The sequence below is a fragment of the Erpetoichthys calabaricus genome, chromosome 3 (genome assembly GCF_900747795.2).
Source record: "Erpetoichthys calabaricus chromosome 3, fErpCal1.3, whole genome shotgun sequence".
In the NCBI taxonomy this organism is placed as follows: Eukaryota; Metazoa; Chordata; class Cladistia; order Polypteriformes; family Polypteridae; genus Erpetoichthys; species Erpetoichthys calabaricus.
The window spans coordinates 220,685,605-220,702,362 of NC_041396.2; the positions used below are offsets into that span (position 1 = coordinate 220,685,605).

The 16,758-nt window shown below is 37.6% G+C and overlaps 1 protein-coding gene across 1 annotated transcript in view; it reads right to left on the reverse strand.

Annotated features, from left to right (window-relative positions):
* LOC114649421 (G-protein coupled receptor family C group 6 member A-like) overlaps positions 1–16,758 on the reverse strand; it is a 38,053-nt gene that overhangs the window by 5,452 nt on the left and 15,843 nt on the right. The window contains exons 4-5 of the mRNA XM_028798913.2: positions 13,848–14,042; positions 13,412–13,529 (exon numbers count right to left, since the gene is read on the reverse strand). Coding sequence (XP_028654746.1) covers positions 13,412–13,529; positions 13,848–14,042 — 313 coding nt within the window. The remainder of the gene's footprint in view (positions 1–13,411; positions 13,530–13,847; positions 14,043–16,758) is intronic.

Below are 16,758 nucleotides of genomic sequence, written 5' to 3' on the forward strand. Positions count from 1 at the left end.
CTGTAGGGCACAGGTATTGCTTCATGTTACCAGTAGTGACACTGACCTTAGCCAGATGCAAAACTAGTGAAAAAGCAGTCAGAAAAGATGAGGAGGGGAAAAATGTCAGTGGCCTCCACCTGTTAAACCATTCCTGTTTTGGGGGTCGTCTCATTGTTGCTCCTCTAGTGCACCTGTTGTTAATTTCATTAACACCAAAGCAGTTGAAGCTCATTAACAACCCCGTCTGCTACTTTACTGACCAGATCAATATCCCAGAAGTTTCATTGACTTGATGCTATATTAAAAAGTGTTCCTTTAATTTGTTTGAGCAGTATATTTCATATGCAAATTGCCAGTGTTACATTAACATTTTTGATGTCAAAGTAACATTTCAAAGTGTACATATGAAAACAGTACACCCATATATACACATAAGTGTTAATTAATTCTGCGGACTTTGATGTGATATTCCATGATTTGTTAGACATATGATTTATGTCATTCAGATGTTAGGGCAATACTCAGCACTTGCAGCTACCTATTCATTGGGGTTTTAAAATGACCAGGTAAGATTTTTTTCTTCTTGGCTTTTAGCAGTGATTATTTAGTAGTCAATGCATAATGTTCTTTTTCTTTAATGGAGTATAGCTATTTGTACAATGGCAGCATTAGCTCCATTTTGAAAAGTATATTTACAGTTGGTGGTAACATTATACTTTGCTGGTTGGTTTATTACTACTTCAGCAGGATGTTCACTTTTTGCACATGGTATTTTCATTCATGCAATGGCACTTTTTAAATAATGACATAATCCACATCATATGAAGCTAACATTCCTTTTTGACAGAAATATTCTCAGTGTTAATTAACTTTGTATTATGTAAACTGACACCACTCATTCTTCCTTTATCTCTTCTTAAATATTGTTTATACAGCTATCAACAAAGCGAGAATACAAAAGCTAACTAGATAACTAAATAGAAGTTCCCAAAGTAGACACAACACATTAGTCCCTTCTACTTCCAAAATCAAGTTGGAATGTCAATGCAGTAATTTTGCAAATTAGTTCCATTCAATCTACAAGATTGTGTCTGTACTAAACATTACTTGAAAAGAAATCATTAATCGTGTCTTAAACCCTTAGGACTGGAGCCTATGTTAACAAAAGAGAACACAAGGCACGAATGAACCCTGGATGAAATGCAAGTTCATTGCGGAGCAAAGCATACTCAAGCATACACTCACATTGGTCCTAATTAAAGTACATATTTATGCAGCACTATTGTCTTTTGGAGGTGTGGAACAAATAGCCAAGAGACATCTCATTGAAACATGGCAAGACATGCAAACTAAATACAGATGATTACAAGGTAGAGATCTGATTTAAGGACAATGAAGCAGAAGCACTACCCACTGTATCACTTTGTTGCCCATAAATAATTAGATACCTAAATACCTAATGAAGCACATATATAATAAATTTGGACATCACAAATTGTAACTCAAAACATATGAATAGAATGTTGACACAGAAATGAGTTCAATAGAAATCTACTGCCTATTCTTGTGGGATTTGCAAAAAACAATAATATTGATTTAAAATTAATAACAGATAGATTGCTGGAATTTGTTTTTCATAAACATAACATAAAACAGAAACATAAAATAAATGTAATGTTAGATAATGGCACACAGGGCTTATCACTGCTACCTCAGAGCTCTAGGAAGACAGAGTTTAAATGCTAGCCTAGTCACTGTCTTTGTGGAGTTTGCATGCTTCCCCATGTCTGTATGTTTCTTCTTGACTAGTAACCTATAAGTGATTGGGGCCTGCAATAGAACGGTGTTCCTTCAGTTATAACATTAATTAAGTGGATCAAGGAAAGTGGTCTGTTTTACTGGCAACTTAATTGCTGTATGGTTAGTAACATTTTAAGGATTTCCTACCTCCTACTTGTTTTAAAAAAAGTGCATTGTTTGATTTAACATCTGAAAACAGTCAGTACTGTATAGCCAAAGGTACTATTAATATTGCATATGATTTTTAATGAAAGGTAACATTTTAGGTTAACATTCATATCACGACACTTGAAATGTAGAGCACTGGTAAGGTAAATGGCATGTTTGGAATCAATCAGCAGTAAGTTTGGTCTGCCAATCTTGTGATTTGTAGCTCGGTGCCATAGTGCCTAGGCCACACTAAGTCAATATTGACACAATCAGTTATTAGTACACAGCAACTTGCAGCTCAGGTTGGCATGCTGTCATTGTCACAGTAACATCTGACAAATGCGGTCTTAACCCTTTAATCAATAACCTTCAGTGCTTATTGAAAAATAAAGTATTAGAGGGCTTCTGCTGCTGTTTTTGACATAGATGTTTCAAACCAAGGCATGCGGCATTTATAGAAGTAAGAACGGTGCGAAGCCTGAAGCCATGCCATTCAAATCATATACTTTGAAGCTGAAACAGTTAATGCAAGGTCCACACTACCATGGTTGGAAGAGTTTGACATTTATGCATGGGACAGATGAACCATAAAAAATTAATATACTAATTAATATAATATGATTAATATAAAAATACATACTAGCAAAATATCCCAAGTCACATATCAAAAACTGTTTGCAATATAATGTTAAATATAACCTAAATCTCACTTACAATAACACGTTTAAAAATTTAAAATTATAAAAATGCATACAAGTTCTGAAAGCGATATTGAAATGACAGAATAGGTTGTTTGTTTTCCTGTTTAGTTTACTTATAACAAAATAAACACTATCCTATTATTAAACCAGTTAGAAAGAAAATGTATCAGGTCTTCTGGGATTGGGTTACCTTTTTTGAAAGACATGCAAGTTAGATTAATTGTTGATGATAAATTAGTTCCTGACGTGTGCATGTGTGTGTGTGTGTATGTGCTTCTGTATGTATATGTTGTGATGACAAGGGGGCACCAGAGAGCCCAAATCGCAGACACAGCAGTACAGCAAATATTGATATCATAAAATAAAGAATATTTATTCACCACAAGCACCTTTTCACAGACCTCTCCAATAATAAGCCACAATTATGTAGGACAAATGAATTCTCCTCTCTACCTTCCATTGAGTGTTGCCCAATGCCTCCTGAATCAACTACAAGAGGAATGCTTCCGGTACCATGCCATGTTTCCTGGGGAGCACTTCTGGGCCATAAGGAAACTAGGGAGGTCCTCCCTCGACAGCACCCTCTTTCTCGATCCCCAGGGACCCCAACAGTGCTGCACTTTCAGACTCCATCTCCCAAGCACCCCAGCAGGTGTCCCAACTGGGTTCCCAAACAAGGACCACTGCCACCTGGCATATGGGAATGGAGCCACTCCCGACTCTCAGCTTCTGCTGTGCTCTCCGTTAACTTAAACAGGCCAGGTACAAAGTTATTTATTTCTTCCGCTGGCCAATCCATTTGCATCATCGCACTGGCCTCCCATCTCTGTAATGCACTTCTTACTGTCTCATCCGGGATTTGTGTTCTCTGTATATATATATACTGTATATATATATATATATATATATATATATATATATATATATATATATATATATATATATATATATATACTGTATACACACATATAATATATACCTTATACTAATGTGTGAAATATTCTGTGGTATTTTTGAGGGGCTCTGTTAACTGGATGCTAAAATTACTTATGATATACATATTTATTATACACAGATACTAAGTGTACAAATAAAAACCATGCCAACATCATTTGGAAAAAAACACTTTTTGTGACATATACATTACATTCACTTAGATGCTATTTCTCAAAAACTGTTACATCTTTCCTGCAATTGCTTCCCGCTTATTGCCAATTACATTTAAAGTACTCATCAGTCTCCCGTCAGCTCCTGTGTACTCCTGCTTATTGCTGGGACTTGAAGTCCTTTCAGTAGTACTGCCACAGGTGCATCCCAATAACAGGCTTGTCTGGTCAACAAAAATTTACTGCAATACTGTACAGTAAAAGGCTAATGAGACTGATGATTTCACTTTCCCATTTTTACGATTGAGACGAAATACCTCTATAACTTATTCACACTGGAACAAGCTTTGGTCTGTCAGGCAAATTCAATATTAAACAACAAGCCTCATAAAAATTCTTATTTATTGTATTTGTTAATGGAAGTCTACAGCCATTTACAGCCATCATTAGCCATGACTAAAGGTGCTCTAAGACCATGCATTATGGAGTAGCATTAGTTATGATGGCCTCTGATTTTCTATCTTTTGTCACTGTCTCTAAAAAAGCTAAACCTACAATGCATAATTTATTTGCCACTTCTGCCAATATTCAGCGAGTGAATAATTAAATCATTTTGCCATTGTGTTGTGCTCTTTGCCATGTTTTAGTAGAGAGGTGATGTTATAGAATATATTGTCACGCGTGCGCATGGGAGGCAGTTAAAGGGCCTAAATGAGGGTGTTTCCACACCAGACCAAAGGGTGGTAGAGTGTATTGACCCTTTCTCTCTTTCCACTGCCGACCGATTACGGGAAATTCTGCCAGGTTGTGACGATACCACTTCTGTCTCCAGCCCTAACGATGTCGCTTCCAGTTCCGGACCTAACAACGCAACTTCCAGTTCCAGGCTTAACAACGTCACTTCCGGTTCCAGCCCCGATGACTTCACTACCTGTCCTCTCCTTTAAAACCACCATTTTTGCATCATCAAGACAATTCTGTTCTGGACTCATATCTGTACTCAAATCTACCCAACAATTATCTCTTTTGCAGCCAGGAAACAATATACAGGTGTCTGCCCAACTCTTTTTGTGGCTCACTTTTCTCATCTTTGACAATATGTATAGCTTATAACAATAAAATTAAATAAAATAAATGAAAAACTGCTTCATTTTAAAATTCTTTTGTATCTCTTTTCATTCACTTTTCCTATTCTTTATAGTTGTCTTTTGTTGATTTCCACTTTGGCAGTAGTAAATTCCAATTCTTAATTTGTGCTGTGTTTCATAACATGAAACTGACCAATCAATTCCAAGTTTTGCAGGCCTTGTAATCTAATCCTTATGAACAAGGGAACTCTTGTTTTCTTAACTATGTAAATTTTAACCATGGAAAAACTGAAGATAAAACACAGGGATAATGCACTTCTTGTGCAAATTACTACTTGATGTCTTGTTTTGTTTTGTTTTTTCTTTTGTTTTAAACTGGAGGAAACTGCAAATTCTGTGGCAACAGTTTGATTATGTGGAAGATGCTATGTTTGCATAGTCATTTTACTAATTTCACCTTATATCATTATCTAGCTTCATGTCAAAAAATTAAGCAATGATTTTTTACCAAATCTTTAAAGACATGACATGTATTGCATGTAAAAGAATATTGTAACCCACTATATGGAAACCAGCTAAAAATCATTTTACATTATAATTACAGTTCCTTTGCATTACTTTTACATTATATAATATTAGTTTGAAAGATACTAAATTAACTGTCTTAGGCAAATCTTATTTTTTGTTAATGACCCTAGCTACCATATGAACTTTAAATTTCCATAGTCATGCACATTTTATTTAAAACAATATTTTAGCATTATTACAACTGTACCAAAAAATGCTATTTCAATTTTTTAATTTATTAATTTTGTTATTTACACATATCACAAAATGAGCTAGATTCAGGAAGTGGTCCCCTGAGGCAGAGCAGGCTCTGAGAGATTGGGATATCCTGCAGGGGTCACATAGTGAGAACATTGAGGAGGTTGTTGACTGCACTACTGACTACATCAACTTCTGTATGGACATTGTAGTTCCAGTAAGAACAGTACCCTGCTATGCTAACAACAAGCCATGGATTACAAGTGACATCAAAGGCCTTTTGAACCAGAAGAAAAGGGCTTTTAAAGGCGGTGATCAGCATGAGCTCAAGGGCGTGCAGAAGGAACGCCGAGCACAGCTCAGGTCAGCGAAGGAGCAGGACAGGAGAAAACTGGAGTAAAAGTTGCAGAATAACAGCATGAAGGAAGTGTGGGATGGGATGAAGATCATCACTGGCTGCAGCTCGAAGTGGGGGCCTCCATTGAGAGAGACAGGGAGAAAGCAAAGCTGATGAACAATTTTTTTAGCAGGTTTGACCACTCTAACCCACTCTCACTCTCACCTCAGACTACTGCATCCTCCACCCATCCTTCTGCTGATACCAGCATAGGAGAGAGTTTTCCCCACCCACAATTACAGCAGCCCAGGTAAGCAGAGAGCTGAGGAGACTTTGTGCCAGCAAAGCAGTGGGTCCAGATGGAGTATCGCCACAACTGTTGATGGCCTGTGCGTTAAAGCTCAGGAGTCCTCTACAACGCATCTTCAACCTGAGCCTGGAACAGGGGAGAGTCCCGAAGCTTTGGAAAACATCGTGCATCACCCCAGTCCCAATGGTATCACGTCCTAGTGAGCTGAATGGCTTCAGGCCTGTCACCCTGACGTCACATGTGATGAAGACCATGGAGTGGCTGCTGCTTCACCACCTGAGGCCACAGGTTCGCCACTTCCTCAACCCTCTGCAGTTCGCATACCAGGAGAAGGTGGGAGTGGAGGATGCCATCATCTACATGCTACACCGATCCCTCTCCCTCTCCCACTTGGACGGAGGCAGTGGTGCAGTAAGAATTATGTTTCTGGACTTATCTAGCGCCTTCAACACCATCCAACCTCTGCTCCTTAGGGACAAGCTGACAGAGATGGGAGTAGATTCATACCTGGTGGCATGGACCGTGAACTATCTTACAGACAGACCTCAGTACAGTATGTACATCTCGGGAACTGCGGGTCTGACATTGTGGTCAGCAGCACAGGAGCGCCGCAGGGGACTGTATTTCTCCGGTCCTGTTCAGCCTATATACATCGGACTTCCAATACAACTCAGAGTCCTGCCACGTGCAAAAGTTCACTGACGACACTTTTTTCGTGGGCTGCATCAGCAGTGGGCAGGAGGAGGAGTATAGGAACCTAATCAAGGTCTTTGTTAAATGGTGCAACTCAAACCACCTACACCTGAACACCAGTAAAACCAAAGAGCTGGTGGTGGATTTTACGAGGCCCAGGCCCCTCACGGACCCCATGATCATCAGAGGTGACTGTGTGCAGAGGGTGCAGACCTATAAATACCTGGGAGTGCAGCTGGATGATAAAGTGGACTGGACTGCCAATACTGATGCTCTGTGCAAGAGAGGACAGAGCCGACTATACTTCCTTAGAAGGCTGGTGTCTTTCAACATCTGCAATAAGATGCTGCAGATGTTCTATCAAACGGTTGTGGCGAGTACCCTCTTCTACACGGTGGTGTGCTGGGGAGGCAGCATAAAGAGAGGGACGCCTCATGCCTGGATAGACTGGTGAGGAAGGCAGGCTCTATTGTAGGCATTGAGCTGGACAGTTTGACATCTGTGGCAGAGCGACGGGCACTGAGCAGGCTCCTGTCAATCATGGAGAATCCACTGCATCCACTGAACAGTATCATCTCCAGACAGAGGAGCAGCTTCAGCGACAGACTGCTGTCGCTGTCCTGCTCCTCTGACAGACTGAGGAGATCGTTCCTCCCTCACACTATGCGACTCTTTAGTTTCACCGGGGGGTAAACGTTAACATTATACAAAGTTATTGACTGTTATACCTGCCTCGCACTCTCCAATTTGCACTTTTTAACTTGCACTGTGTTTTCATCACTCTGTAATGAATATTGTTTTTATCAGCATGCTGTTACTGGAGTATGTGAATTTCCCCTTGGGGATTAATAAAGTATCTATCTATCTATCTATCTAGATCAAAAACATTTTTTTCTTAATCATCAATTTTTTCCTTACAATTTCATTGCTATCCAGTGACTGTAATATGTGAATGCTGCAGTTTAGAATGGGCACCTCATACAAATTTACAAAATACATGAAATTACTGTTAATGTTGACTATGCTATTTAAAAAAACAGAAAAATCATATCTTCTTATAAGTACTGTTATTCTTTCAATAACATTTTTTTCTTACTAAAAACAAAATGCTTTAACCTGTGAATTCTACAGACCAATTATAAATGTCATTTGTATAAATAGACTTGAGATTGTTCTGTTTCTTCTCACATAATAAAACCTAGTTCATTATAGGTCACATCACAATTGATGACTTTTTCCATTCAATTTTCAGTCGTAGCCTTCATTTACATATTGTTAGCAAGTCAGAAGAGTCGGGTAGAAGTCAGCGTCATGCTCCTGTGAAGGCCAGTCATGTAATGTTACATTCCTGGTGACTCCCTCTAACTAGTATGTGACTTACACGGGTTTCATTTTGTCTTTAATGGTAGAGGCAGGCCAATGAATGCTCATCCAGAAGGACAGTGCATATAACGCAGCAATGAAAGTGTTTTGGACTTCACAAACAGAAGAGAAGGTCATCCGCCTTATGTTTCACATTTTACAATCCACGACAAAGTAGAAAAAGGAAAAAAAAAATGGTGGAGATTGTGGCTGAATTTGCTGTATCTTTAAACCCTTTGTACAGCACCGACACCATCAGGCAGAATGTTTTTGGCTGTCCAAAATGGGGCGAGCACATCTGTGTCAGATGGTTGGCACAGTCATTAAATTTGACATACTCAATGATGTTTTGACATTTAAATTGACATGGTCTGGTAACAAGATCAGCAACTACATTCGGCACATCTGATATACTCAATGACTACTAGTATGTGATATCAACTTATTCATTCATTGCAGCATCCATTCAAGGTTGATTACAGTATTAATTAGAATATGCTGTTCAATAATGAATATCTGAGTTGTTCCCAATTGATTGAACTAAATTTGTTGATTAGATTATTTATGTATGAAAGCACATTTAAAACAACAGAGGTTGTGCCAAATTGCTGTACAATGAAGCATTAGACACAATGCAAACAATCATGCAGAAGCAGATTAATAAAACAATTATAACACCCCTCATAATCCATCCAATCCAATACATAGTGAAAGGTGGAAGAAAACAAGTAGGTCTTTAGCTAACTTTTAAAAACCTTGATTGAGGATGAAGACCTGATTTGAAAAGGCAAGTCATTCCAAAGCCTAGGAGCAACAACTGAGAAAGCTCTGTCTCCCCTCGACTTCAGCTAAGATCTTGGAACTACAAGGAGTAGTTGCCCAGATGACCTCAGTGCTCTTGGTGGCACATAGGGGTGAAGGAGGTCACGGATATATTTTGGAGAAAAACCATGCAAGGCTTTAAAAACAAACAACAAGATTTTAAAATCAATGCAACACCTCACCAGTAGCCAGTGGAGAGAGGCTAAAATGGGGGAGATATGATCCTTTTTTCTTGACCCAATTAAGAATCTAGCTGCAGTGTTTCGAACTCAGCTGAAGATGCGACAGAACAGATTTTGGTAGACCCACATATAAGGAATTTCAATAAACTAGGCGAAATGTAATAAAGGCATGAATGACTGTTTCCAAGTCCTCCTGTGATAGAAAGGATTTTAGTTTAGAAATTTGCCTCAGTTGGTAAAAAATGGACTTTACTACCATGGAGATTTGTTTTTCAAAACTTAGTGAAGACTTCAAGATGATACCTAGGTTTCCGATATCATTATGAATCATTGCTGCCAAGGAGCCTATCTGAGTGGCGATTTCAACTGCAGATGCGATAGGACCAAAAATAATGACCTGTTTTTTTTATTTTCATTTAATTGTAAGAAATTTTGTGCCATCCAATGTTTAATATCCTCAAAGCATTCCAACAGCTTTTTTATAGATGAAGTGATGTCAGAACTTTGAGGTACAGCTGCGTATCATCAGCATACCAATGATACGCGACATCATGTTTGTAAAAGATGGCCCTCAAGGGGAGCAGATAAAGGGAAAATAGAAGGGGAGCCAGAATTGAACCTTGTGGGATGCCTTATACGAGAGGAGCTGGCTGAGAGAAATTCCCATCTATGTTAACAGACATAGACCTACGTTTAAGGTAGGACTTGACCCATTTCAATGCCCAGCCTTGAATGCTTACTTCATCATCAAACCGCTTTAACAGAACCCCATGGTCCACTGTGTTAGATGCCACAGTGAGATCCTGTAAGACTAAGATTACAGAAGTTAACAGAATATCATTTGTCACCTTCAGCAAAGCTAATTTAGTACTATGAAGTTTTTTAAAACCTGACTGACACACATCACATACATTGTTATCCTCCAGATATGAAATTAAATGCAAAGAAACCACTTTCTTCATAATTGTGGACAGAAATGGGAGCTTAGAAATATGCCTATAGTGTGAAAGAGCTGTAGGGTCAAGTGTGGGTTTCTTCAGCAAAGGCTGAACAATTGCAGTTGTTAATAATAGCCAAAACAATTGGACTAAAAGCTCTGAACGTATCTTTAAACAGGCGTGAGTGTAAGATATCTAGCGGATAATTGGAAGGTTTCATATGCAGGATTATATCAGCTAGTTGAGAAGAAGAAATAGGTTGAAAGGAAGTAAACTGGCTGTGCACTGGCCTTAGAGGGGCTGGTATCATCCCACAGTGACCAACACCTGGAAGAGCAATGCTGGAACGAATGGCTTGGATTTTGTTAATAAAATATTTGAGAAAAAACTCACAGGTCTCCGGCGTACTCTCAGGGAAGCAGCTGGTGGGTTTAAGAGAGCGTTTATGGTGCTAAACAGCACCCTATTTCACAAGGCCGTATTGGCAATTAGACACAATAAAAATGTGATTTTGCTGCTCTCACCGCCTCTTGATAGGACTTCCAGTGAGTTCTGAGAATTTCATAAGAGAACTGCAGTTTGTCTTTTGTCCACCTCTGCTCAGCCTCCCTACATTTCTGTCTGAGAGTACAAGTGGTATCATTCCACTAGGGCTGAACACTGGCTTTTACCTTGGCTCTCCTTAACTGCGACCAGATCCATGGTACCCTTTCAAGTGAGATCGAGAAGCTTAACCATATCAGTAATATCTGGACACACAGAGAGGGTTTCTAACACCAAGGATAAATGACTGTCAGAGAGGACATCACTGAATGCTGTGTCAGCATTTATACTCCGCAAAAAGTGTCGTGGTTTATTGAAATTGATGGGCGGACACAAAAACTTAATTTCAAAAACAACTGAAAAATGATCAGATCTCCAGGTTATTTGCAGAGAGGCCAAGTGTTAGAACTAATTCCAATGTGTGTCCTCCCTGATGTGTGGGACTTGACACCACCGACAAGAACTGCGATTTATATCGCGGGGCATTTTTAAAATTTCTAGGGCAACACAGTGATTATATAATCCAGCTCCTAGGCAGGGCATCCAGTTCAAACTCCTTAGCTCAAAAGATAAATAAGTAAGTGCCATGAAAATGCATATGATTTAGCCCATAAGCTGAAGAACAGGGGATCAGATCCAGAAAAAAATTATATAAAATAAAAAATAGTCACTCTTCACGTGGCCACCTGCTCCCCAGTATGCCACCCTGGCACAAAGGTTCAAAAACATGTTAATCCACCAGCCCCACAGCAGAACGGACAGACAACCGAACAAAACCCGAAAGAAAGTTGCAACTTGCTCACGGTATGCCGGATCAAACTGAAGTGTCATGAGCAAGCGACTGCTCGTGCCAACTCCAAGTAGGGCGAGCGAGATCTTAACAAAGGGAATGGAACAACTGCAGGTAGATCTCCAAACAATCATAGGTCTCCAAAATGTTCAGGAGAAAAAAGTAGACTCAGAAGGTCCCAATCAGGAACACGAAGAAAGATCCTGCAGCAAATACAACAAAAACAAGATTCTACAACAAAAACAAAAAACGGGCAGCTGCAGACAAAACTCGACAGCGTTCACCCAACCATTGACGTTGTTGAGTTTAAATAGTACAATAATCAAACTGGTTTACTGAGATGAATCCGGGCTGATCAAATTCAGACAGCAAACTTGGAAAATAGTAATGCTTATTATGTTAAGTTGATCATAGGGCACACATTAGTTTTGATTATGATAATTCTACCAAGTAAGGAGAGGTTAATATTAGTCCAGCCAGTAAGAACTTTTATAACACACTCCAGAATGCTGATAAATTAGTTCTTTAAACAGTCATGCAATTGTCACACCTAGACATACAAATTGATGTTAAAGAGTAAAAAGGATGGGTTCAGGCTTAGACTTTACTGTACCATCATTAACATGGAGTAACATCCTCTGTCAAATTGGATCTTAATCCCAAAAAAATTGCAAATCTTATCCACTACATGCAGCAATGTTTAAGTGGTGAATCTGAATGAGACATAAGCAGCAATGTACAGTACAGAGTAGCCCTCATTAATTTCTTCTATTATAATTTTCCAAATCTCAACCCATTTCTGAAAATGCAAAGTATATGGTTTCACTGTACCAATGTAAAGAATCTGGCAGACACGGCATATTACATGTCATATATGTAGACTTTATATACTATACCTACTTTTACTATACCTAAAGTGTACTTTATATACTATACTATGTACTTTATACACTATTGTGCTGATTAGAATCCATTACTCTTGTACCAGCTGTTTCAATGGACTTTAAAAAATACCAAGTGAGCTATGTACACACAAGAAATGCCCACCCAGTGGTAAGCTACTTACAGTCTTAATCGGAAGCTTTAAGAATGGTCTTAAGATCAGCTTGAATGTAGAGAGTATTGTATACAAAGGCTAAAAAGTGAATTCATGATAGACTTGTCAATAGAGTGCTGTGTTTATGCAAACGCTTGAAGAATTAAATTATTTATTTCATAGTGGCATGAGACATTCAATGTTTGATTCTTTGGTTGTCAGCAGCAGCTGTATTTTGGCACCTTTGTATGCATTTTTCTCTCCATTTTTTTTTCTAATACCATCATTAAATGGTGCTACCATGGTGGTACCCCAACACTTTATTTAACTACTCTCTTTTGCTGTTACAATTTAATTAAGGTGTCAACTTCATTTAAAGTTTCTTCCCTGCCATGATTCCAGCCCTTAATTGTCCATGTTATGTGGAACCACTCATTTTGTGTTACCTCTGTATGTGTATCATTGTCAGATAATAGCAGCTTTAAAATAAATTGTGGAAAAATAAATAAGTCCAAATAAAACAAAATATTTTAAAAGAAAGATTAGAAGAAAGCAAAACCTACAGAAAAAGAGTCATCTGGTACTTCAAATACAGTACATGAATATGTAAGGTAAAAAGATTCATGTTCCTGATAAGAGGGAATGTGGAGAGTCCATCAGACTCAAATTTAAAGGGCACAATGTACAATTTGAATACACAATGAAAACATTTAGACATATAGTACAGCTGGTGCGGGACCAGACTTGAGAAATATTGCTTGCTTCACTAGCATTTACATAAATATGAATTATAGGAGCATACTCACCATCAGAGTCTGAAAAATATCCTGCTGGACATGGAACACATGTGAAACAACAGGAAATTTTGGAAATATTTTTGACAGTTCCAGCTTTGCAAGGTTCAGAACATCTATAAATTGGAGCCTATGGGAACAGCAATGCAAAAAGAATTATATAAATTTATTTGAATTATCTATAACTAAAATATGAGTCTGAAGCAGGCAGATAGACAGATAGAGTGGCATGTAAAAGTAATGTAATGTTCTGCATGACAAAAGATTTGTACACATGTTTTTCTATTCAGTATTTTTAATGTGTACTCTTATGCAGTAACAATACATTTCCAATGTCAAAATAAACCATTTTCTATAGATAGATAGATAGATAGATAGATAGATAGATAGATAGATAGATAGATAGATAGATAGATAGATAGATAGATAGATAGATAGATAGTCTCACCGTTTTATTTTTGGTATTCCAATGGATTTGGGAATGAATCACCGTGACAGTGTTGTCTATAATGCTGTAGTTCCCAACAACTTTCAGAAAGTTGTTGGGACTGCTATTTCTGATGTCCCAGTATAAGAGATCATACCCATTGAGAGAGTCACCTGAACTGTCAAAATATTCACTTTTTTTTAATTGTTTCCACAGCTACAAAAGAGACAAAAATAGTTAATTTAATGAGAGTTATGTGCTGCAGCATTTTGTAAACCTGTATCTGTATTCCACAATGACCTTTAATTTCTTTTGTTTTATTTATCACATTCTTACCCTTAACACAAAGCATGTCCTGATTGTATTTTATTGAATATCATGATTATTTTTAATGTTTGGATCCTATTAAGTTGTAATTTTTATTTTTTGATAGTATCAGTGTCAAAAAGGAAAAAAGCAACTAACTTTTTGGTAGGTTATAAACTTACAGTATACTAACAGGTACATCACCTCAAAAACAGATCATTGCAGAAATCAGGTGGCATTTTTATTTTATTTCTCTGGTTTGCTTTGTCAATTCATTGTCTATTTACATATTCTTTATGAGAGTGGCACAGAGGTAGCACTGGTGCCTGGTGTAGCAAGGAGAACGGGGTTCACGTCCAGGGTTCTCATTGTATGGAGACTTTATCTCCCCATGTCTACATGGATTTACTCTGGGTGCTCTGGTTACCTCCTATTGTCTTTAGGTGAACTGGTGAAACTGAATTGGCCTGGGTATGTGTGTTTTCACCCTGCAATGGACTGGCACTCGGTCTTGGGTTTGTTCATGCTTTGTGCCCTATGCTAGCTCTGATAGGCTGGAACACAATCTCCCACCACCATGTAACTCAAGTCAGGATCAAGTAGGTTAGAAAATGACATGATGTTTTCTTCATTAGAACAGCACTATGTATGACTGTTTTTTTGGCTGTGTCTATCCTTTGGTTGGTATTGTATTACAACTACTCTTCTGAGAAACATACAAGTAAAAATGTCTTTGTATGGTGTATACATGACAATAAACTTGATGCTTAAAATGTAATTTTATTATTCTGCTGTATGTTGTATTAATGAAATTCACCAATTAATATAACAATATTTTTGGATTTTCCTTCTGTAATAAGTCATGCTTGCTGCTAGTGACCCTTCTTATTTGACTGAACTTAACTGTTCATTTTCTCCTATTTCAGCCATAATAAATAGTAAAAATGGCTGGGGCAGCATTCCAGAATGTAAGCTCTAGAGCAAATTTACCGTCTAAGGTTTGGTCAGCTACAAGTAATTATCTCTAAGCCAGTAAAGGTGCAAGCAGAAATTTATTCATTTTTGTGCAATGTTAGTTTTTGATTTCTTTCTGTTTCATTTGTTACATTGATTTTTTCTTGTTAAGATGATCCTTATCTTGTTTATTATATCAACAAACCAATCTTTTGAATCTTAATCACTTTAATTGGTTTTGATGGGCCCACCTTCGGTTTTTTTCCCTTATATTTTAGGTGTTTAGTAATTCAGAATCCATGAAAGATGTAAATACTTTCAATAACAGAAACTCTGTATATTTGTTTGATCTGTTGTATGTTATCTCTTCACTTTTTGTTACCTTCATATTGACATATAGTGTTTGTATTATAGTTTTCCACCATTGTAAGCCTGACATCCATTTAGATATGTGTGTCATTTCTTTATCTGTATATGTGAATATATGTATTTATTTTTACATCTAACTTTTTTTGTACATTAATTTCATTGAGCTTCACATATTAGGCTTTTTCGGTTGTAAGGCCTGTTAAAGGTAAGGAATTTTGGACACATTTTCTGTACATCAACATGACCTCTCTGTAAAACAGAAAGAATGCCTACTAATGAAAAATCTTGGGCATTTCTCACATTTCGTGGGACATAGAGGACCACTTATAATCTCTTACATGCCAACTTTTGAGACAATAAATGTATGGACAAAGAAGCTAAACGCTAAAGGTTGGTAGTCTCAGCTATTACTGTGTACCTCACGGAACCATTGCATTTTACAGCCACATTAATTAATTCTATTCTAATTCACATGAACAGTTTGTGCTGCTATGAAGATCTCAGTCAGTCATAACCAAACATAGTATTCTGACACCTAATTCAGAATCACAAGGATCCAGATCCTGTTGCTGAAGAAATTGGCCAGAAGGAAAGTTCCTGCAGTGGATGAGGTACCAGCCCAACAAACACACACACACACACACACACTCCAATTTTGACACTTATGCAGAGCCAATTTAGAGTCATCAAGTAAATTAACACATACATCTTTGAGAAATGGAACACATATAAACAAAAGAATAATGAGCAGATTCTACACAGGCACTGACCAGGCTCAGGATCCAAACAAAGGATGCTAGATCTGTAAGGCCACAGCACTAACCAGAGCACCATCATACTGCCCCCGTCTTTGAATCAGCCAGTTTTAATTACTATAGGTTCAGTTCTGAAGCTTATGTTTCTTTTCTTCTGGAGAATCCAATAAAGTTGCAAGGGTTGTAAACCTTTTTTTCTAAAATTTGCATCAACCAAGTCCCTGTTTTACAATCCTGATAATGTACTGGACAGTTTAACAGCTCAAAAACAGAGGCGTAGCTAGGGTTTTCAGTGCCTGGGGACAACTGAAGATTTCGTGCCCCCTCCTGTTTGCCAAAATGCAATGGGGAAGGGAAAGAAAATTTTTTAAAATGTATTTAAAATAATAAAAAAAAATTTCATATTTTTTATTTTAAATAGTTTTAAATTTTTAAATATTTTAATTTTTTAAAGCACTTTTATGCATATATTTTCAAGGTTTCGCTAAATTTATAAAGATAGAACGAAGTAAAATAATTAAGACAACAATGGTAGTTCGAAAATATAA